At 41.6% G+C, this 24,914-nt stretch overlaps 1 protein-coding gene across 5 annotated transcripts in view; it reads right to left on the bottom strand.

The window, feature by feature from the left end:
• The window catches only part of FTCD (formimidoyltransferase cyclodeaminase), a 154,961-nt gene that overhangs the window by 20,793 nt on the left and 109,254 nt on the right, over nucleotides 1-24,914 (bottom strand). For 3 of the 5 annotated variants that reach the window (XM_085879149.1, XM_085879145.1, XM_085879146.1), the window contains exons 2-10: nucleotides 17,196-17,379; nucleotides 16,799-16,927; nucleotides 12,451-12,539; nucleotides 12,051-12,227; nucleotides 10,514-10,651; nucleotides 5,327-5,458; nucleotides 4,937-4,998; nucleotides 4,324-4,450; nucleotides 3,251-3,412 (exon numbers count right to left, since the gene is read on the bottom strand). In XM_085879149.1, coding sequence (XP_085735275.1) covers nucleotides 3,251-3,412; nucleotides 4,324-4,450; nucleotides 4,937-4,998; nucleotides 5,327-5,458; nucleotides 10,514-10,651; nucleotides 12,051-12,227; nucleotides 12,451-12,539; nucleotides 16,799-16,927; nucleotides 17,196-17,211 — 1,032 coding nt within the window. In that variant the 5' untranslated portion in view covers nucleotides 17,212-17,379. The remainder of the gene's footprint in view (nucleotides 1-3,250; nucleotides 3,413-4,323; nucleotides 4,451-4,936; nucleotides 4,999-5,326; nucleotides 5,459-10,513; nucleotides 10,652-12,050; nucleotides 12,228-12,450; nucleotides 12,540-16,798; nucleotides 16,928-17,195; nucleotides 17,380-24,914) is intronic. The other 2 variants (XM_085879148.1, XM_085879147.1) reach the window with 2 other exon arrangements.

Below are 24,914 nucleotides of genomic sequence, written 5' to 3'. Positions count from 1 at the left end.
CTGGAAATCAGGCGAAGTAGGCGTCTGACAGGAAATCGACGAAGCAACGTGATGAAATCAAGCAACCGTCTGACAGGAAATCGACCAAGCAACCGTCTGACAGGAAATCGGCAAGCAACCGTCTGACAGAAATCGACAAAGCAACGTCGACAAATCGACGAAGCAACTGTCCGGCAAAATCGACGAAGCAACGTCTGACAGGAAATCGACGAAGCAACCGTCTGACTGGAAATCGACGAAAGTAGCGTCTGACAGGAAATCGACGAAGCAACCGTCTGACAGGAAATCAGCGAAGCAACCGTCTGACAGGAAATCGACGAAGCAACCTTCTGACTGGAAATCGACGAAGCAACCTTCTGACTGGAAATCGACAAAGCAACCGTCTGACTGGAAATCGATGAAGCAACCGTCTGACAGGAAATCGACGAAGCAACCTTCTGACTGGAAATCGACGAAGCAACCTTCTGACTGGAAATCGACAAAGCAACCGTCTGACTGGAAATCGATGAAGCAACCGTCTGACAGGAAATCGACGAAGCAACCTTCTGACTGGAAATCGACGAAGCAACCGTCTGACAGGAAATCGACGAAGCAACCTTCTGACTGGAAATCGACGAAGCAACCTTCTGACTGGAAATCGACAAAGCAACCGTCTGACTGGAAATCGATGAAGCAACCGTCTGACAGGAAATCGACGAAGCAACCGTCTGACAGGAAATCGACGAAGCAACCGTCTGACAGGAAATCGACGAAGCAACCGTCTGACAGGAAATCGACGAAGCAACCGTCTGACAGGAAATCGACGAAGCAACCGTCTGACAGGAAATCGACGAAGCAACCGTCTGACTGGAAATCGACGAAGCAACCTTCTGACTGGAAATCGACGAAGCAACCTTCTGACTGGAAATCGACGAAGCAACCTTCTGACTGGAAATCGACGAAGCAACCGTCTGACAGGAAATCGACGAAGCAACCTTCTGACTGGAAATCGACGAAGCAACCGTCTGACTGGAAATCGACGAAGCAACCGTCTGACTGGAAATCGACGAAGAAACCGTCTGACTGGAAATCGATGAAAATGCCCGTTGCCCAGGGGACTGACTGTCGCAAAACTGACCGTCCGTCACCAACTCACTGACACCAACTGACTGTCGCAAAACTCTCAAAGCCGTCGCCAACTGACTCTCAAAGCTGTCAGAACCGCATCCAGCTATTGCCAACTTACTGAAAAAAATGGTCCTCTCATCCTCTTTTGTAGGTGGCCCGTCTGGGCGGAGACTCCAGCAGACTCCAACCAAATCCACCCTGCCCTTTCGCACATCGTTGCCTGTGACAACCCGCCCGTCCCACGATCATTCCCGGCCCACGTTGCCATGCCTGTGGTACTGGATGAACAGCAGAAAGCAGCCATTTGCCAGAATTACCAAGTGAAAATGTGAAGCGCTCATAAAATGTCAACAACAATTATCACCTCAATGTTCAGCCTGATATGAAAAAGAGCCAGTTAGCGTCCATGGAGCTGCTGAACGGGGTGTCAAACGTTGAGGGAAAAAGGCAGGTGTCAACATCGGTGAAAGGGGTGGGTGTCGAGCCCCCGTTGGGCTAATGGCTATTTCACGTGCATGAATGTCTGTCGTAAAGAGAAAAAGGAGCTCTCCATAAGAGAGAGAATCTATTCTTATACCCTTCTCAACGCATCACATTTAGAATCCCACCAGACATGGGGATAGGTCGATCCTGTACATGCATTTAGGGAAATAACTGTCTGAGAACCGAGATGTTTGTAAGCATACGTCGGATTGGATTCTGAAATCCGTAACAATATATATATATATATATATATATATATATATATATATATATATATATATATATATATATATATATATATATATATATATGTATATATATATATGTGTGTATATATATATATATATATATATATATATATATATATATATATATATATATATATATATATATATATATAAAATGACCGTTTTTACAGCCATTTTTCCCTGCTGTGCAGGGGGTTTGGCTTTTTCTTGAGGCAATGTTTTATGGTCGGATGCCCTTCCTGACGCCAACCCTGGTTGTCTCTTACGACACACAGGGATATGGTACACCTATTCTAACCGGGGCATACACCGGGACCAGTACACTGGCACTCATTTCGCCAACCTCGGAAGGATGACAGGCTGAGTCAACCCCCTGGTGTTAATTCAGCAGCCAACGGGGCTTGAACTCAGGACACTGGGATCCCAAGCCGCCACCCCTAACCACTAAGCCAACATCAGGCTAACAATATATATATATATATATATATATATATATATATATATATATATATATATATATATATATATATATGTATATATATGTATATATATATATATATATATATATATATATATATATATATATATATATGTCGAAGTGATGGGTCGGATAATGGAAGAACCTACAAAAAGGGGAAACTTCATAGAGAATAAAATTTCACATTTTCAGCGAGCTCATGGCAATCACTGAACCGTCATATTAAACATACACCTCCCAGAGATGGCTGAAATGACAAATATGTCCGAATTGTGTAGCTATGATGAACAGGCATTCAATATGAGTGGGGAAAGTGAAAAAAAACTTAATTGTTAAGAAATAGTTGCGGCCTGTTCTGAGTCAAGGCATGGTTGAGCAGGCCAAAAAACATGGAGGCTTCAGACCCCAGAGATGTTACCAAGGAAACGCCTTAAGACCCAGAAAGCGAGGTGACTGAGGATTGCCTGATGAAGGATACAATTAAATAAGGCTGTTAATTATCTTCAAAAAGGGGTGCTTTAATTAACCCAAACACCCAATTTTCACTCTTGCACTTCCTTGGAGTTTTTTTTAGTGTGCATGCAAAGTTTGAGGCTGCTAGGTTTTATGGTTTTGGAGCTATGGAGGAGAGACATACACTGACACACACACACACCACACACCACACACACACACACACACACACACACACACACACACACACACACACACACACACACACACACACACACACACACACACACACACACACACACACACACACAGCCTTTTATTAGTATTGATGTTATAAAACCCAATGGGGCAGGATAGCTCATGAGGACCCTTTGTTTATTACACCCTATAGTCCTCTAAAGCAAAAATAATACTTGCTCTGCAAGATATCATAATAAGCAAGCCCAAAATAAGGATGAAAAAGCAGATCCTCCACCCTCACCATATAGCCAGAAAAGGCAATGGAATCTTTATCTACAGCCTTGGTGAGTTCCAACATGGCATTATGAAGAACTGGGATGTGTTCTCGCATGACAGGATCTTCTTTCTCAAACTGCCGCTTCCCATAGCTCATGAGCCCCACCATGCTTCCCAGTGCTGCACCCTGCAGTTCACAGCACAAGACATTCTTCTATGTTGTCTTACAACCTTCCTTTATTTTATTTTATTGTTGCGGTGTATATGAGCATCCTTATTCTGTCACTAAGCACCCTTTTCATAGACAGCTTTACAGTACCCTTCAAAGGGTTCTCTGAAGCATTCAAGAGTCAACCATGGAGTATAGACTGTCAACATGGAGACCAAGACCAGATGAAACAGGCAGATGACCCCTCCCAAGAGGTCATTGGTGTGCCAGCTGTTTTTATACAGATAATGCAATAGTAATGTTGGAACATATCACTGCAACTAATGTGGATTTTGAATGATGTTGGAAGTGTAGGTTAAGCAAGTGTGATGTCGTCTAGATTGATTAGATGTTAAGTTTGTGTTGTTCTTTATGCACTGCAGTTCCTGTAGTATCTCAGAGATATTTTACTTCACTTTCCAATCAATATCCATCGTTAAGACCAGGACACAACAAAAGAATGTTGAGTAAAATCACTTTATGCATCTGACTTCATTTTATAAACTTTGTAACTGCAATGAAATTGTTATCCTTTCTCAATTAAAATAATTTGTTGGGATATGTTTTCAATATATATATATATATATATATATATATATATATATATATATATATATATATATATATATATATATATATGTATATTTCGAGACATATATATATATCTATATATATATATATATATATATATATATATATATATATATATATATATATATATATATATATGTATATACGTATATTTCGAGACGTATATATATACGTATATTTCGAGACATATATATATATATATATATATATATATATATATATATATATATATATATATATATATATATATATATATATATATATGTTCTTGTTCATCATGACATGTTTAATTCACTGACCATGGCAGCAACAGCAGCAGAGACGGAACCCCCACCGGGTGCTGCTGTACGAGCCCCCACGCTCCTGATGAACTTTTGCAGAGGGAGCTTGGAGAGAGGAAATTCATCTGCACGGTTTATCATGTACCTGTGTGGTGTCATATGATAAAACCTCACTTCATTACACACAGAAAGGATTTTTTTTTTGTATAACATTTGGATAACTTGTTGAATATGCAGGCAGATTATTTCTCCTAATCAAGATTCAAGAGAGATATGCAAATCAAAACAACCTGGCCTTTGATGGGACAAACCAGGTTCATCAGCTCAACAAGCCCAGTCAAGCCCAGCATAATGATACCTTCTCTCTGATTCAATACGGTATTACTTGAAAAATACTTCTAACTTGAAAACCTGTTGGAATACTCTGTTGAAATTGCTTAATGGCAGGATTTGTATGTACAGTATTTTTGAAATTCGTGAAATTGTATGGTTGATCTACAATTGAGAATGATGGTATTTGGAAAAGTGGTGAGGAATATACGAGTCATACTTTTTCAATGACAACAACAAAGAGGTTTATATTATCATCAAACGAAGTAATTTAAGCAATATTTAAAAAATTTGTACTCACTCAATGATCTTCTCTTTTGGGTTGAAGGAGCCAAGGGAATCAAGGCCGAGACGACTTACCACCTGGAGCAAAATGCTTTGGGATGAAAAACTTATCATGATTTATTTATAACAATCTTTTACAAATATATTATAACTTTTTATGCAGATGGAGAAAGCTAATGCAAAAAAATTCTTCCTCATTTAATTGAGTAAACTATTAACTGTTTCTATGTTGTTGACAGGACTGGCTGAGTGGCTTGACCATTTTTCTCCAAAGGGCTGCTTGCAATGGAAATCCAACACTCACCCTACCAGTTTGGTCAATGGAAGCTGCCCATTTGTATTCTATTGCAGTAAAATGAAAGATGACAAGAAAGTAGCAGAAAAAAAACAATCAATTGTATTTTACCAGCCTGATTTTCTGCTCCTCATCCAAAATGAAGAGCTTTTCCTTTTCTAAGTAATATTCAGCAGCTGTCATCATTGCCTGGAAGGGCAGTAACCCCACCACCTGTGAGCCTACTACAGGAAGCTTCAATTCCTGTAGACACGTTTGCACAAAAGGTTATGGAGGTTAAAAACACAGTAAACTGCAGAATCATATATATATATATATATATATATATATATATATATATATATATATATATATATATACATATATATATATACATATATATATATATATATATATATATATATACATATATACATATATATATATATATACATATATACATATATATATATATACATATATATATATATATATATATATATATATACATATATATTGCGAACCATGGTGTCTGTTTGTGCATTCGTCTGTCTCCCGTTTATAGCGATTGCTTCCTTCTTCGAGGTTGATGTCCAATCAGGAATGTGGCATGTTTGAAAAGCTACACACCCAGGCAAAGCTCAACATTCACTTTTTTATTGTCCCTTTCAGTCATCTTTAAAATCAATATTAACATCTGGATTAAAGTGCATTTAATACAGATCTTCATGGAGTAACACACGATTAAAATAGCTATATTTTCATCTCTTTTTTGACAAATTGAAAGAGCCCTATTTGCCAATGTTGTACCACCATTTTGTGGTGGGTGGTATAAGTAGCACAGAGCTTTGGCTCTGGGTGAAACCAAGAGTGCAAAACAATCAACCTTTTTAAAGTATTTGATAGATTGACCATGAAATAATTTAAATTGATAGATTTCCTTAAACTTTTCCCATCACTGGGGGCAGGGACTTTTGCTTGCTTTTCCCATCACTGGGGACAGGTACTCTTCCTCGTATATAATGTAGTCATTAAATTTTTTTAGCTCAAACTAAAACCACGGTGCACAGGTTCTTATCAACAAAGGCTAGGTTTATTTCATATGCCATACAAGTAAAACCCTCAACAAAATTAGCTACTAAAGTCTTGAATGGGGAAAGCCTTGTCTTAGTTTATCACGGTTGTCACAAAACCCAACCTTTAATCGATTGATTTCCAATGAGCAGTCGGATGTAGTCCAAACTCGGGCTTATTTTAGGGGACAAAACACAAACGATCCATGAACACACTAAAATGGCACTACACAACCAGTCAAAAGTTTTAGAAGACCCCCATTCTAACTGTTTTTACTGAAATTTAAGCAGTTCAAGTTCAGTGAATAACCTGAAATGGTACAAAGCTAAGTGGTAAACTGCCAGAGGTTAAAAAAAAGTTTAGGTTACCAAAAACTGAAAAATAATGTAAATTTCAGAGTTGTTAAAAAAGGCCCTTTTCAGGGAACAAGTAATGGGTTAGCAACAGCAGCTGTTCTGCAGAAATGGAAGTAGATTAAGCCTTGAAAGTTGATGCAAACAATTCTTTCAGGTGTCCCAACTTTAGTTGATAAGTTACAAACCCTCTGTAGAAAAGCAGTATTGGAACAGACTGTGTTGCTGCACCCTCTGAAGCATTATTTGGACAATATTGCACTGCAGGAAGAAGTATATTGCTATCATAATGGCGAGAAAAAGACAATTAACAAAGGAAGACAGACCGACCATTATAACCCTTAAAAGTGTCGGTCTTTCCTTTACAGAAATTGCAAAGCAAGCCAAGGTGTCAGCGAGTACAGTTTCCTATACCATCAAAAGGCACTTGGAAACTGGAGGAAACTCTGACAGGAAGAGGACTGACAGACCCAAAGCCACAACACAATCAGAAGACAAGTTTCTGAGAGTCAACAGCTTGTGTGATAGGCGGCTCACAGGACAGCAGCTTCAAGCACAGCTTTACACTGGTCAAAGTAAGGAAGTCTCAGTTTTAACTGTGAAGAGAAGACTTCGAGCTGCAGGTTTGACAGGTCGAGTGGCAGGAAGAAAGCCAATGCTAAAGGCGCTGTCACACCTTGACGATTTAGCCAGCAATGGCAACGTATAAAAATGTATGTAAAACGTTGGCGTACTCTGAAATTTTGATGTTTTTTTTTAAGTTTTGGTCGTATTCACAGAGTGTTGGTCATATGCATTACATATTAGTAACGGGCACAGAACGTTTCGTTGTCTTATAGATAACTTATACCAACGAATGCTTAGCCTGTTGTCGGCGTTCACAACCTATGCCCAACGATAGTTTAACTTAGGCATAGCGCACTGCACGTATCGCCGACGAACTCATGGCGTAGCCTGTTAAAAACCTGACGCACGCTGATTTAAATCATAACCGCCTGAGAATTGGAAGTGTCAACCACGCAGTCACACCTTGACGATTTAGCCAGCGTATGCCGACCTCTGAAAAATGTGTCTAAAACGCTGGAACACGTCGAATACGGTATGGGTAAGTTGTGTATACATTAATAGCACGCTGAAAAATGATGAAGTACGCTGTCATATTCCGTGGTACGTCTAGTACATCGTGAAATTTCAAGCATGCTGAAAATTTTACGACGTACTCGCTGTATGGCTCACACATTCCGCTAAGCTGGGAATAAGTTGTAGGCATGATATGCGATCGTTGACACACAGACACAAGTTCCTTGTAAGTTACTCATAAGTCGAAACACGTCGAGGTAATCTTTAGCATACCCGAAACTTATTTTCTCCGTCGAGGCACATTTTCTTATTTTTCTCCTTGACTCCATGAAGGCACGTGACGAAATATCTGAAGTTGTTGTTGTTGTTGTTTTTTTTTTTTTTTTTTTGTTTTAGTCTATCACGAATTTTAAAATATATTCGGACATTTGCTTTTAAGTTTCGACGTCAACGTGACAATATCCTCAAACAGAAAATATTCACAGAGGAGGAACTAAGAATAAGACATGAGCAAACTGAAGAGGCAATCGGACATGACGTAACGGCATGTGACGAAATATCGGAAGTCATTGTTGTTTTTTTGGTTTTTTTAAACGCTGCCAATACGCCATTATATGGTAGCTGTCAATTAGAAACATGTTCAGTAAGTTCTGTGGTCGTCCGGAAGACGTCAATCAAATACGTCTACATACGTCGATATGCGTTGGAGGTACGTTACACATAGGTTCAAAGCACGTTACTCATAGGTTAGAAATAAGTTTTGGGTACGCTAAGCATTACCTCGATGTGTTTCGACTTATGAGTAACTTACAAGAAACGTGTGTCGACGTGTGTCAATGATCGCATAACGTGCCTACAACTTATGGCCAGCGTAGCGGAACGTGTGAGTCATACGCTGGCATACGTCGTAAAATTTCAAGCATGCTAAAATTTGAGGACAACCGCAAAGTACAACGATGAAAGCCAGCGTACTACGACGTATGGCAGTGTTTTTCAGCATGCTCTTAACGTATACAAACTTACCTATAACGTATTCGACGTGTGCCGGCATTTTAGCCCAATTTTGCATACGTCAGGCATACGTTGGCTAAATCGTCAAGGTGTGACAGGGCCTTAAGATGGCAAAATAAGAAAAAGAGGCTTGCCTGGCCACGAAGCACCGCCAGTGGACTACTAAAAACTGGAAGAAGGTCTTTTGGACCGATTAATCAAAATTTTAAATCTTCGGTTCATCACGCAGGGTTTTTGGACGCCATCGAGTAGGCAAAAGGATGGTTCCTCAGTGTGTGACACCAACTGTCAAACATAGAGGAGGAAGCGTGATGATCTGGGGCTCTTTTGCTGGATCCAGAGTCGGCGACTTGCACAGAGTGACTGGCACCCTGAAGCAAAAGGGCAAACACAGCATTTTGTGGCGCCATGCAATGCCCTCTGGTCTATGCCGAGTTGGTCAGGGTTCATCCTACAGCAAGGTAACGACCCAAAACATACCTCCAGGCTATGTCAGAACTACCTTAAAAGAAAAGAACAAGACGGTAGGCTTCAAATCATGGAATGGACATCACAGTCCCGAGACTTCAACCCCATCGAGCTGGTTTGGGATGAACTGTTCAGAAGGGTGAAAGCAAAGCAACCTACAAGTGCAACACATTTGTGGGAACTTCTGCAACAGTGTTGGAAGAACTTTCCAAACAATATTTGATTTCCATTGTAGAAAAAATGCCACGAGTATGTTCGGCTGTTATATCTGCAAAAAGTGGCTACTTTGATGAGTCAAAAATTTAGATTAAATTTTGTTCAACAAAACGATTCCATGATTTCTTTTTTATCTGCAATTGTTTATTTGTTCTATGCTTTAATTTAAGAGTACATTTAAACATTAAACTGCTTAAATTTCAGGAAAAACTGGAAAAATGGGGGTGTTCTAAAACTTTTGACCAGTTGTGTACACAGCAAAGCAAAAGGTGCCCGGCTCTTCTCTCCGCTCTCCCAGGTTCTGCTTTTCCACTTGTATATCCAGCTCATGAACATTTTCAAGTCTCTTCTTCTGGAAACTACTCGTAAATAGAAGGTGTAGCCAGAAACTGCTTCATACCGCAAGATCGTTGCATATCCAGAAGCAGCTAAAAAAACTTCACCGACCAGTCTCTCAATCATTCCACAGGTCTCTCTCTCTACCGAGTGCAGCCTGTGACTGCTGGTTGCATCATTGGTTGGGACGTGGCTATGCCGCTGATGCAGTGTCCCCCTTACCAGTACACTGGTGCTCATTTTGCCAACCTCAGAAGGATGACAGGCTGAGTCAACCTCCTGGTGTATTTTAATTCAGCAGCCAACAAGGCTTGAACTCAGGACCCTAGGATCCCAAGCCACCACCCAAACCACGAAGCCAACACCAGGCTTCATTCCACAGGTTATATCATCTAACTATTACATTACTATGTGTTGCTTTTTTACTATACTAAACTTATATGATTTGCATCTCACCTCAACAAACATTACAGTCATATAAAAACAATTTGTCCAATATCCACCACCTCCCCTCCCCCTCTCCAAAAAGTGTATTTCCACAGTTCAATGGCCTGACAGCAAATTCACAGAATTTTCACAAACTACTAGTATAAACTCACATAAGTTTCAAAAGATATTAAGTGGAAATTGAAGTGGTCTTCGATATCCACAAGATTTGCCACAATAATGCCATACAGCAACACAATACTGCCCAGGATTGAAGCAACGATGATTCAGATCGATGTAACTTTTACAATCAGTTCTAGAACCCACGCATTATGCTATCAAAATGTGCACTTACCGCCGCGTCATTGGACACTTCCTCGTACACCTTGTGAATCGGAGTAACTTCAAAGTCTGTGATGTTGGTGGATACCTGGGCCATATCTTCCTCACAGATGTACCACCCAATGGCTTGAACACAATGCAACCTGCCAGGCTGGCATGATGGTACAGTATTTGATGGACAAAGACATGAGTGAATGAACATTAGCTCTACTTCAGGAAAATGTGCTACATTACTTGCAGTTGTTTTCAAAACTCCTTTGCTAATAAAAAAATATATAAAAGTTCTTGAATGGGACAGCTGTCATTTTGTTATTATTAACTTTCATGTCATATTTTAAATGGTGCATCAATGAGTCAATTTGGCAGTTATAAGTCTCAAAAGGTTGGAATATCGTAAGTTCAACGCCATGTGAGACCCTCAAATGAAGTTTGTAATTTGGCTGAGATAAGAAAAAAAAAATCAAACCTTTTCATGTAAAATAAATCCTGAGATATTTTACATCCACTTAACTATCCACAGGACAGCTGGTTTATGAACAGGCATTCCAAAGGACAGCCTGCTCTTCAATGCAGTATCTCTGCTGGCACTGCATGAGAGGGCTGTTTTATGAGTCAGAGAAGATTTTAGATCACACCACGAGCTAGCTCTATGCAGAGCGTCGATGCTGGTGAAGGAGTTTCTATGGCTAGGGTTGTAATCCTGGAGGAGTCGCCTGACACAAAGTCAGGGAAGGAATTTGGAATTTGGCCAGGCTGCCGGCAATAGCTCGCCTACTCTTCATGAAGGATACCATGAGATCTTTAACATCCACCAAGTAATGCTGGGCTGGCAGATGGGATGGCCAGTTTAACAGCTATCCATGGGACGGCACACACATTGATGAATCACCCTGCCTGTGAAACACCAGGCTGGACAGTTTATAGCTGGGTCAGGATTCAAATCCAGGCCAGATGGCTTCGGAACGAGTGTGCATACCTATAAGCCATCCTCACAGCTGATGAAGATCCTAGCAGAAGCTAAACCAAAAACCATACAGCTGTGAACAATCCCACTGGCAGTCGTCATGACCATTGGAAAAAATTACGATCTTTAGTTTTCCTACAAACATGACCTTTATCAAACTTATTGGGAGCATAACTTCTTTCTGGCTCGAATAATGAATGTGAACTCAAGGGGTCAGAGGAATTTGCAGGGAATATAAATTTGTCCCCAACTCCCTCTTGTAGCACTGGCTGTCCATCTGAGTAGGGATGTAGTGAGTTAAGTCATTACAGGTCAATTACACAGACCAATCCAAGAGTGTGAAATGATCACCAGTTTTCTTGGACAGACACTTTCTTCAAAATGATGCATTGTTTAACACAAAATAAGCTAGTCAGCTTTAAATCTGAGAAACGACGTCAAAATAACAGCAGTGAAGGACAAATTGCTCTGCCAAGAAGCATAAGTACAAAGCATCAGAATTAGGCCTGAATGTTGCCAGGAAAATATTCACATTTAATAATGTGGCACAAGTTGGAGTTCATAAGAGTTGACCTCCTCAGCTCACCTCTTTTCCCCGTCCTTGCTGTCGGATGTTGAGAGCAATACGATGTGCTTGCTCCTTGGTGGAGAGCAGGTTGACATTGTAAGCAATGAGGAACTTTCTCACGCCGACTACTGTTGCTCCCCATGAGCCCACAAACTTCGCCGGACCATAGTCAGGCCTCCAAGCAGGATCCTTGAGCTGAAGGTCACAATAAACGGTGGTTCCATAATGAACAAGTCTTTATGGACCTCATGAAGGTCCAAAACACCTTCAAAATGAATATTTGTTTCTAAAGTTTAACATATTTGATACTCGCGGCATTGTGTGCATGAATCTGGTTCCTCTATCCGTGTTATCTAATTGGTGTACAAGTCAGAAAGGCTGCTGGGAATACCCCCCCCACCCCCACTAAATACATTACCTTCTTTGGTAATTCCTCATATTCTCCAGCACGAATGGAGGGTAGGAGCTCACGCTTGGGTTCCTGAGCTGCTGCGCCATATAGATATACTGGAACACAAGAGACAGTCAAAGGGAATATGCACAATCCTGAAATGCCTTGACTTACCCTCGGCAACAGGCACAGATGGCGTCGGTGCCTGCGTTCACAAATCTAACAGTGCTGCTCTCACTCTCTTGTCTATTTCAAAATGTTTGTCACCAACCGTGTGCTTGCAAGATAGTCAACATAATCTCAGACACAAGAAGTGTGCAAAAACATATCTCTCAATGACAGATCAATTAAGCCAACTCTCAATATTAGCAGCATGAGCAAATTGCCATGCATGTCTGTGCCTTGGGGGATTTTCCAATAACTACCAAGGAAATGGCCACTTTTACTAACTTGTCATCAGAACAGTTGTCAGTAGCTGAAGAAAAGTAGTACAAGGTCCAGTAATGAATGGTTGCCATTTTGGAAAATGTGTGTTGGAAAAGAAACAGACTGAGTCAGTCCAGTCGTTTCACAAGATTATTCATTTGCTTGGCCATGTGCTGAAATATGTGACCAAACCACAAGCCAGCTGGTTTGGAAGCATTTAAAGCCCACAGAATAGGAAGAACAAATATGAGTGAGCAGAGGGCAGAGGGTCAATGTTTGCCAGAGAGGGCGCCATGTATGGAGTCATCGGAGTTGGGGGATCACATTTCTGAAAACCCAGTTCGGCAATACGGGGTTGAGCATCTCATCAGAGAGTAGTGATGTATAGATTGGTCATCTGAAGAAGAAGAAGAAGAAGAAGAAGAAAAAGAAGAAAAAGAAGAAGAAGAAGATGATGATGAGGTGTCGAGAAAAAAGCAACAGGTATTTTTTTGTCCCTCCCCCTTGTTAAAGAGAGATGCTTGGATCATGGAGCTGTGGAGTGTTAGTAAAGGTGTTTCGAGAGATGATGAGTGTTAGTCAGTAAGAGAAACAAGTACAATGGAGTAAGGAAAGAGCAAAGTAAAATTAGCAAGGTACAGGGCAAAGCAAGTATCACAGTACACTTTACACAGATGAGCATAAAGAGGAGCAGATACATCAATGTTTACACAAAACACTGAAAATAAAACTCTTGACAGGTATTGTCAACAGTAAAATGACAAGACAACACAATTCTGGGAGGTCTCCTTATCTTTGGAGGTGCATGACCTGCAGTGCAGAACCACACGTGTTCTCCGATGAGGAACCACTTCTTAGTTCCTCTTTCCTTCCGCTTGTGGAACCCCATTTCCAAGGCAGTGCAATCCCACCTCTTCCTCCAGGGTTTCAAGATGGCAACGCACCACTATCCCATGTCATCCCACATCTCTACCCATGATATTTTCCCACTCCATTAACCCTCCCGTACCCAAGACTTCTTATTCACAATTTCTACTCTGTTCGTCCCGTTTTCTCTCTCTCCTCCTTTCTTGCATCATTCACTGCCTTGCTTGTTCCATCCACCTGTTGTCCCACTATCTGGTTATTGTCTTTCTTCCCTCAGTTATGTTAGCTTCCTCTCTTCCATAATTTCGACTTTGTATGCAAACAAACATCTTTAATCTGTCTGGCATTGTTCACTTTTGGCCATCCACTAATGAGTTCTCCGAGCAGTCCAACCATCTCATCTGTACTTCGCCGACAATATTATGATCACAGAGTGCATACTGCCCAACTTCTGTGCAACAAAAGCTTTGCTTACTATTTATTTACAAAATGGTGACCATACTCGCATTTGATCATGTTTTAAGAGCCTCCCTCATCAAACCATTTCAATCTGTGATATCACACAGAAGTTAGCAGTCCACACTGTCCACCTATACAGTTCCAATAAATAATTTACATTCCTTGTCATGTAGCCAAAGTAGGTTGCATGGGAAAACACCTATTGTGCCTCAGGTGCAACAGGAGGAGTCAATTTAGCCCATCATGTCTGCGCTGCCTCCACCTCATTATCATCATCCATCCGCACATAAGTAATGGACAAATCCTGCAAAAATATCCCCATTCCCTCTCTCTCCAATGCATCCAGTACCTGTGTAATTCTCATTTAAACTTATCCACCCCTCGACTGCGACTATATTTCCAGGGTGAACATTCCATGCATTAACCACTCTCCGACTGAAAGACCCCTGCCTTAAAACTGTCCTCACTCTCATCTTCTTTACCCTCAAGCTATGGCCCCTGGTCTTAAGGCTGCCCTATCTGCGGAAAAACTTCACTGCACCTATCTTGTCCACACCCTTCATTATCATAAAGGGGAACCCAAACACTCAGACCACAAAATAGATACGATATGTCGTTTTCCGATTTCTGAATTATAAAGGAGGTAATTTTGTGATTCAAGGTCCAAATCCTCTTCTTCTTCACGCTTCACCATGATGTCACACTTGGAAGTCGACAGCCAGATTCGTATTGTCTTTGGGTTACATCGCGCTACGGTTTAACTCAAAAGGCGAATAATTTTTTGATTTTCCACAAATATGCTGCGTCTGCATCCTTGGTGGATGTAGTAATACAAACCGAGATAGTTTCATGCTACAGAAATGGCCGAAAGATCTGAGGGTTGCCAGGAATTTCACGAGGTTTGTCAGAAATACCCGAGTGTGGATCTGGCCTGCAAAATTTTGCTTTGGTGCTCGGAACATTTTACAGAGCACTGGTATGACACACAACAGATGGCTAGATCTTGTGGTTATCCAACACGATCAAGAGAGGATGCCATCCCCATGATTAAGCATAAGAAATAGCTGTCGCTCAAAACTGTAACACCATCTCCACCCAACTGCCAGCAGATGTACATGGGTGATTTGAGCAGTGAATCAAACACATGTGTTGGCCTTCCAGTGACTGATATCACCTCGCTAGATGTGCTGGCTAAGATCTGCTGGCTTCCCCTTCACCTTAACAATGTCCAACACCATCCCACACTCCCCTCAACCATCCTCCTACATCCCACACTCCCCCTCCAATCCCCCATCAACCATTAATCCTAACAATACCCACCACTGCACACCCCAACTTTCCACCATTCACCCCACAATCCCCCTAACAATGCCCACACCACCATACACCCTCCCCTCCCACACAGCACCACTCTTCACTCCACTGGGCGGGACGTTGACACGGCACGACACAGGATGGATACGGCATGGATGAGACACGACATGGACATAACACAGCATGGACATGACACGGACATGACACAGCACAGCAAAGACATGATGGTGGGACATGACACGGACACGGCACAGCATGGACATGAGTGTGGGACATGACGTGGACACAACACAGCACGGACACGGCAGTGGAACACAACACAGCACAACCACAGACACAAATGGCGTCCTGGGAAAGTATGAAACGGAATGATCCCGTAACATACAGGACACCTGGTCAGCCTGCGATGGTGGGACAAAGCATTTGTCGCCCATTTTGTCGGCAGTGTGCGAGTGTGCCTGGGCAGTGTTGACTGTCGGGCGATGATGAGTATTACTGCTGGAGTAATATAACTGATTTATCAATGAATACAAAATACCTCCCTTATAAACTATCAACTGAACGGAAAAACAAAACCTACCAATCTATAGTGAACATGTGACTGCCGTTTTCATCTTCACTCACATCTCCAATGTTGCCATCTTCGTCTGAATCGCTCGCATAAGGCTCAAAACGATACTGCTCCATCATTCCCCTAAAAGCGTTTCCATCACTAATTTTGTCTCCAATAGTTTCTTCAAAATCCCACTGATCAGTTTCAACATACTGAGAACCTTCAGATTTGCTAATGATGGTGGAATCAGTTCCAGAATCCAAGCTCGAAATACACTGTTTCTCGATGTAAGCTGCCATTTTGATCAAGGTGGGTTCCAGGTGTGACTTCACTGGCGAAAATCGAAAATCAACACTTTAGAGTTTAGAGCCTTTTTTTTGACACTTTTGTGATTGGCAAAACAAATTCAAATTTTTTCCCTCAAATTTGACCGTGATTAATGATTTTCAATGGTTTTCAAAAAAAAAACAAAATGCGTTTGAGTTCCCCTTTAAACAGCTCATTAAAATCCCCTTGTAATCGTCTCTTTCTGATGTATAAAGTCCTGTCTCCTTCAAATGTTCCTTGTAGCTTAGTCGAGTCTCTGATAATCTGGAATCATTCTAGTGGTTCTACACTCTTTCTATGGTGATGCTACCTACTCCAGTAAAGAGGCTTCTGGCAATAGATTAAATTGTTATTGAGCAATATTGGAATAGAAAAAGGAAAGGTTAAGAATTTCTGACAATAACGTAAAGTTGGCTTTGCAACACCTACCTGGTACTTCGAGCTCGTGTGCCAGCTGCTTGGCAAAATTGTGGGCACACTGTTTGCAATCCTCCATTGTGGCACCTTGCACAGGGATGAAAGGACACACATCCAGAGCTCCGAGCCGTGGATGTTCTCCTAAACAAAATGCATTATATGCGAATGTCCAACACAAATTCATAGATTTAATGATAGTCACTAATTTACATGCTCTGTGCCACTAATGTGCGAACAAACAGAGTAGTAAAACAGAGTTTCATATGTTTGCAATCTTTGAGTCGATCAAAATTCCTGTTTTCATATAATGTTGTTGATTAGGAGACTTGCAATTTCGGTTGAAAAGAAAATAATCTTAGTGAATGAACGAACTCGGAATGGATGAACATTATACAACATGTAGCCTCACCGTGATGCCGCGTCATGTCGATGAGGCGGAAGGCCGTGCGGGCCGCATTGAGGGCACCTTCCACCACAGCATGTGGTGAACCCACAAAAGTATATACGGTGCGGTTGGTGGAAAGTCCTGCATCCACGTCGAGCAGGGAGCAACCCTGTACTTGTCGAAGAGACGTTGCAATCTCATCAATCACCTGCAGTTGCATGTCCAGGTCAAGGAAGGAACCATCACATTGGAGTAAGCACATTTTTTGTACAACGTAAATTAATGAATCGAAAAAATACGGGGTGTTCCAAAAAGACCCGTACAACTTCGGTTGGTAATATATCTAGTACCACAAATGATACGACGATACCCTTTGGTTTATGTGATACAGAAACTCATAGAGTTTTGTATACACCATAAATACAGTTCAATGTGAGCTCCATTTGTCGCACGCATGACATCAAGGTGGGACACGAGTTCTTGCCATATTTGACTCAGCATGTTTGCGTCCACCAGTGCGCATGCAGATGTGATCAGAGAATGAAGATCCTGCAGGTTTGCCACCTTGGTGTTGCAGCCAACATCTTTGATAAACCCCCACAGAAAAAAAACTCAAGGGGGGGGTGATGTCTGGTAATTGTGAGGGCCAATCAAGCGAGCTGGAAATTTTTCACTGAGGCCCATTGAGGGGAAGCGCCGTTCTGTTGAAAAATGATATCGGGTTGTAGGTCTGTAATCTGTGGAAGGCGAATCCTTCCAACATATTAATGTAAATTGTTGAGGTCACTGTGTCCGCTGCAAAGAAAAACGTTCCCACCAAGTGGTCAAGGAGAAGGCCACACCACACATTGACCTTTGAACTATCGCGTGTGTGTTCAATGAGCACGTGGGGGTTTTCAGAGCCCCAGATACTCACATTGTGCCGGTTGACCTTCCCTAATACATGAAAGCAAGCTTCGTCTGTGAGGATGACCTTTTTCAGGTAATCTTCCTCATCCTCAATGTGACTGAGAATTTCCAAGGCAAACACCTTGCATTTGGGTCCATCATTTGGTTTGAGTTCTTGCAGAATCTGCACCTTATCGGCATAAAGTTTCAGTCTTTTATGCAAAATCCTGCGAACAGTGGTGGTTGGTAGTCCCAGTTCTCTGGATGCGTGTCAAATTGATTTTCTGGGACTTTCTTGAAATGATTCACACACTGTTCAACGTCTGCTGCATTTGTGCCGATAATCCGATAATTTCTTAAGTGATTCTTCACCATTGAGAGATAGGGCGAAACTAATATATAGCGCGATATCTCAAAAAGTTGTGGACGGATTCAGACGAAACTAGTTGGACACGTTGGGTGTGTGACCACGACGAATTGATTTGATGTTGGTGAAGATCCGAATCGTGATGTAGATACGAGAGTTATTTAATTTTTTAAGTGATTCTTCACCATTGAGAGATAGGCCAAAAAACGACACATATAGCCTGATATTTCAAAAATTTATTGGGTCCGATATGTTCTCGTGGATCAGGCATTACGTGGCTGAGGTATGCGCTCTACCGAATGCCCTTCTCGTCTTTTACGTTAAACCACCAGACCTGAAAATAAAGCAAACTTTAAGAATTTTTGTGTTATATAAAACAAAGGGTATCATGTCATTTGTGGTACTAAATATATTAACAACCAATGTTGTCCAGGGCCCGGTTGCTCAAAGCATTGTTAAACCTATCATTAGCCTAACGATCAATTAAACCTATCATTAAATTAATGATAGGTTTAATGCTGTTGCTCAAAGCTATCGTTAACTTTAACGATCAATTAAATCCCAATTAACCTTTGAGCAACACTGTTAAATCCTGTCATTTGCTAATCTATCGTTAAGGAATTTAATGATCGATTAAGCATAATCGATCATGAAATTTAACGATGCTTTGAGCAACTGGGAGCCAGGTCTTTTTGTAATACCCTGTATATTGTATTTTACGCTGTGACAGATGTATGTAATTGTAGGTCTGACAAGATTCTACTTTTGAGAATATTGTATAAAAGGAATTTGACAATAGTTTGACCATATTCAAATTCAAAAGTAGACAATATCTACTTTTGACAATATCCTCCACCACCCCCCCACCCTCCCTCTGTTAAGGAGACTATTAAGGACTGGTGGTTTAGTTTTTAATTTGACAAGGACATAGCATGGGTTTTTCCCACTTGGTTTTATATAAAACCAATGACAAGGGTTGAGAACTGATATAAATTAATGTCGCAAACACAAGTAAAATAATTTCCTGAAAAACTTTTAATGTCACGAACATGCAAACGTCTGTGACAACAATGTTGTTTGTTGATGGGACTTGCTTTGATTAAGGGAGGCCATCGGTTCAATTTACACCGCTAACCAAGTCACACCAAAGATGTTAAAAATGGTACATGCTGCTTCCTGTCTTAATGTGTTGGCTTGACGCTCAACATTTAAAGGATAGAGCACAGACAAATCTACGTAGGATGATGCGATCCAATGGGAGGGGGAAATTCCTCCTTAATTGGCCACTTGTGTGCAGAGAGAAAAGCAACGTCATAAAAATGGTGTCACTGGTACCGTCCTCTGGGAAGTGACCCCAAACTCAGCAAATCCTGGCAATATTATGTTGTCTCATGTATTTATTTGTCATCATCATCGTGTGTGTGTGTGTGTGTGTGTGTGTGTGTGTGTGTGTGTGTGTGTGTGTGTGTGTGTGTGTGTGTGTCTCCTCCATAACTCCAAAACCATGAAACATAGCAGCCTGAAACTTTGCATGCAAAGGAAGAAAACTCCAAGGAAGTGCATAAGTGAAAATTGGGTATTTTGATTAATTAAAACACCAATTGTGAAGGTAGTTAAAGGCCTTATTTAATTGTATCCTTTATCAGGCGCATTCTTGGCCACCTCACTCATGATGAAGTCTTAAGGCGCATCCTGCGTTACCTCGCTGGTGTCTGAAGCTGCCATGTTTTTTTGGCTTGCTCAACCATGCCTTAACTTGGAACAGGCCGCAATGATTTCTTAACGATAAAGTTTTTTTTTTCACTTTCCTCACTCATATTATCGAATGCCTGATCATCATACCCATGAATAGCTGGAAACATTGCAATGCTTACAAACGCCCGGAGACGCCAGCATTCGTGGCTCTATTTCATTTCCGCACATGCCATAACCTCAAGAATCTTTTAAACTAAGCCGAATTACAAAATTTAGCTCCAGAATTGAACTTAGCAACAGTTCTGACTGCTTTAAAAAAAAGTATTCATTTGTCCAATTCAGACATATTTGATATTTTGGGCCTCTCTGGGAAGTGCTCATTTAATATGACGGTTCGGTGATTGCAAATCGCTTGCCAAGCGAGCCATTCCTTATCAACCATTTTGTTGGAGTGCTTAAGCCACTTGGCAAGCGCTCTACAATATTCACACTGTCACTGAATACTGTATGTCAATCGACTTGAACAATGTTCAGGGGCCACTTGCCTGTGATGGCCCCATGTTGCTCTGCGGTCACTTGGGCAGAGGTAAGTACAAATAATAAAAATAGGACAGTGCGTCTTGAAGCTCACCTGGTTCGGGAGCAACAGTCACTCAAACCAGCGGCAGACCCCCTTAGACACTGATTTGTTTTCAATGCCATGAACAAACTTTGTTTCTTCATGAGTGATGAAAGTTGTGGTCAAGTGTCATTGAAATTGTGAGTGTAGTTTCAGAGAAGAGAGCAAATACCTATTTTGCTGGGTCAAACCCAGCCCCGTAAACCCCCTTAGATAGCACAGATTTTGATTTGGTTGATACACTTTGGCACGTCATAGGTGATGAAGGTTGTGGTCAACTTTCATTGAAATCATATCTGTAGTGTCGGACAAGAAAACAAAGACCTAATTTTGGGGGGTCAAACACTACTTACCCATAGACCCCTTTAATGACTGCAGATTTTGATGAGGTGGATAAATTTTGGTTCGTCATGGGATGAATATTGTGGTAAAGTTTCATCAAAATTGTGAGTGTAGTTTCGGAGGAGACAGCAAATACCTATTTTGGGGAGTTCAGCCCCCTCCCCCCTCCCCTCAACTGTAGACCCCTCAATGAGTGCAGATTTTGATGCAGTTGATGCACTATAGTAAATTATGGGTGATGAAGGTTGTGCTCAAGTTTCATCGAAATTGTGTGTGTAGTTTTAGAGAAGAGAGCAATTACCTATTTTTGAAGGGGTCTACCCCCCCCCCTCCCCCGCGGGCATCAGATATGAAGCTTGTGTACCAAATTTCATCAAAATCGTTTATGTAGTTCAAGCGATAATGACTGGTGTTTACGGACTGACTGACTGACTGACTCACTCACTCACCTACGGAGACTGCTCAACCGCATAAGCTCACCTGACTGAAGTCCAGGTGATCTAAAAGTGAAACTTCGTTCACATCATGGCAGGATAGCCGAGAGGTATGCATGCTCGCTCTAAGCTGTCTAGCCTGGGTTTGAATCCCGACTCACCGATAAACTCTCATCCGAGTGTTTCACAGACAAGGTGATTCATCAATGTGTGTGTCGTTAAACTGGACATCACATCTGCCGGAATGCCCCCTCTCACCCCCTCCCATCTCTCTCCCCTCTCCCTCTCTCACCTGCTCTCTCTGTCTCTACCCCCGATCTCTCTCTCTCTCTCTCTCTCTCTCTCTCTCTCTCTCTCTCTCTCTCTCTCTCTCTCTCTCTCTCTCTCTCTCTCTCTCTCTCTCTCTCTCTTTCTTCATCCCTCTCTCTCTTTCTCCCCCTGTTCCTCCACCCCTCCCCCTCAGTTCAGGTGACTGTTAAGGACTGGCGGTTTAGTTTTGAATTTGCCATTGAGATAGCGTGGGTTTTTCCCACCTGGATTTATATAAAACCTGGTGGTTAAATATAAAATGTTGCTGTTTGGGCACATTTTATTACCCTTCCATTCCCCTCCTCTCACACTGCATTCCCTTCCCTTTACACTGCCTTCCCTTCCCCTCATACTGCCTTCCCTTCCACTCACAATGCCTCCTCACCCCTCACTCTGCCTCCCCCCTCCCCTCCCTCATGCTGCCTCCCCTCACCTCCACTCACGCTGCCGCCCCACCCCCTCCCATCATGCTGCCTTCGCCTCCCTTCCCCTCCCCTGGGGTTTATCCCCAGACAGAGCTTTGTTGTAGATTTGGAGTGGCTGCTCATCGAGTGTGCCACTTATCCAAACTTCTGGTGGAATTCCGACAATACACTGATGCTTTGTTGTTAGCCATTGATTTTATTACTCTTCTTCGTTCTTTCATTGTGAAGTTTCCTGTATTTATTGGTTGTATCTCATTTACAACAGTAAGAGGAGGAGCTATGGTGATAGTTGGGGGCTGTCCGAGAAGGTTTGCGAAGTAGTCTTTCCATATTTTACAATCCTTTCGGCAGGATTGCAAGCTGAGTTTCCCCTGGTTGCTGTTTTTTTTTCTTCCCGTGATTTTATTTACCGGACGCCATGCTAGTCATGACTGATGCTGAACTGCCAAATATGTAATTTTGATTGTTTTGTCCCTGATATACCTTGCTTGGCACTCATCATATGTGCATTTAGTTAATGATATCAGTTTCGGTTCTGGCAGACTTTGCAATGTACACAGATTTAATTGCTGCACACATTTTGGTTCACGAGTCAGTAAGTGACCACTATATTCGTTATGGGTGTGTGTCTGTCTGTCTGTCTCGAGCATTGCTCCGTGGGTTTTCATCCGATCCTGATAAAATTTGGGTGGGAGGTTTATATCATGATCTAGTTGTGTTTTACTGAGAATGAGCGTGGTGCACCCATTATGGGCGGAGCCACACCCCAAAAACATGTGTTTTTAGGCGGTAGCCGGCTTCAAGTTACATCTTCTCCGAGGGGGTTTGTCGAATCTGGCAGGGGTTTCGGTATTTGGTTAGCCCAATGGCACTTGCATAGCCCCACAGAGCTCGATTTTTCATTTTCGTCCCAAGGTCAAGGTCACAAGGTCACGAACTTAGAAAATGCCAAAAAAATCAATGAATTGGGCATCGAGCTCCTCGGGTTTTCAACCGTTTCAAATGAAAGTTGGTATGCAAGTAGTGCTCTTCGAGTACTACAACTTTCATCATTTATGTTTTTCCCCATTCCCGCCAGTTTGCCCGTGGCGTCCCCTTGAAGGTCAAAAAATAAAAAAGGCGAACCGTGTACATTGCTCGTGAACCATCGCCGTCTCCAGACTTGTCTATTACATTTTCATCTTGACAGTTGCGATTAATCTTTTTTGGTCCATGTTTCTCAGCTGCGTAATTGTGTGCGGCGCTGATATTGTTGGACATGGTGAATGTTCGTTTGGGTGCTTGTGGCTGCTTGCAGTACTTCAAATCGGTTTTTCACTTTCACCGTATATGATACATCATGGATTTAATCTTTTTTTTTCAGCTTGCTCCAGTCGTACTTTGGTGGTTCTTTAGACTTGTTCTTTAGGCTTACAGACTTAATCTTACTTTAGCGGAAACTATCCGATGATCTGAACCTACCTAGTGGAAGCCGCCATACGATTCGCAGTTCATGGTGCTGTTTTTGCACTTTTTGTTGATAAGAATGTAATCTATCTGTGCTCTATGCTGGGTGGTGTAAGTGAAAATCCAGAGTTTACCTTACATTTTTGGAACATATTGCTCATAGAGATAAGTTCACATTTTGACACAAGATCTTGTAGATACAGTATCTACCATTCCTATTGGTGATACTGTTGAATGAGATGTTACGCTTTGGCTGGACCGGGTTTTGCATTCATATCCCCTCCGATGATGATATCCCCTATGATGATGTGTGTCGGGACATTGGTTACAAGTTCCATCAGCTGTTCATAGAACGTTAGTGCTTCTTCCTCCAATACATTGGTGGGACCATAACATGATATTGTTGTTGCCTCACGATTACCGTTGAAGGTTGCTACCATCATATAGCTATTGATAGACTCAATGTTATTCAGGCTTTTATATGCAGTCTTGCTGATAAGTCGGCCAACACCACCAATTGAAGCGTCCAGGGGTTTTTTATTGGTCGAGCTAGTAACTAGAGGCCACCCTTTACCTATTTCTTGATAAAGGATGTTGATATCATCATGGTAAATGCAGTCTTATTGAAGGTAGATTGCACTGATGCCATACATTTCTGCATGTGCAACGGGTTCGTTGATCTTATCCACTGAACTCAGTGTCCGTGCGTTGAATGTTGCTACTAAAATTGAATGTTTACATTTTGAAGATTCTGCCGTTAATGGTGTTGTTGTTGTCGTGGTGGTTGAGCAGTAACTAACTTTTCGATCCCCGCCTTGTCGGTAAATGGGTGACGCAGCCCTTTTTTATCTGCGCGACAACCGATGCGGTATGTTTGAGAGATACGATTTTTCATTGTCAAAGTGTCTTTCAGTTGCCAATTTTACTTGTGTAGTCGCAAGGTCTACACGAGTACGAAGTATCCATTCCAACAGAATTGGTGATCTCATCATTGAAATGCTGGGATACAAGTCTTTCTGCTTCGACATTTCAACTACTGAGGCCCTGCTGCCAACGTCAAAGTTTTTAGATCCCCGTGGAGGATCTCTAAGTCTTACTCACGTTGTTGTTCTTCATCTTCTTCTTGTGGACTTTTTTGTTTCACAGCCCACAGTTTTCATCGAAATTTCCTGAAACTTGGCATATATATATATATATATATATATATATATATATATA

The sequence above is a fragment of the Eptatretus burgeri genome, chromosome 4 (assembly GCF_056783735.1).
Source record: "Eptatretus burgeri isolate ZD-2024b chromosome 4, Ebu_testis_v1, whole genome shotgun sequence".
NCBI classification, from domain to species: Eukaryota; Metazoa; Chordata; class Myxini; order Myxiniformes; family Myxinidae; genus Eptatretus; species Eptatretus burgeri.
This window is presented reverse-complemented; position numbering and strand designations above follow the sequence as displayed.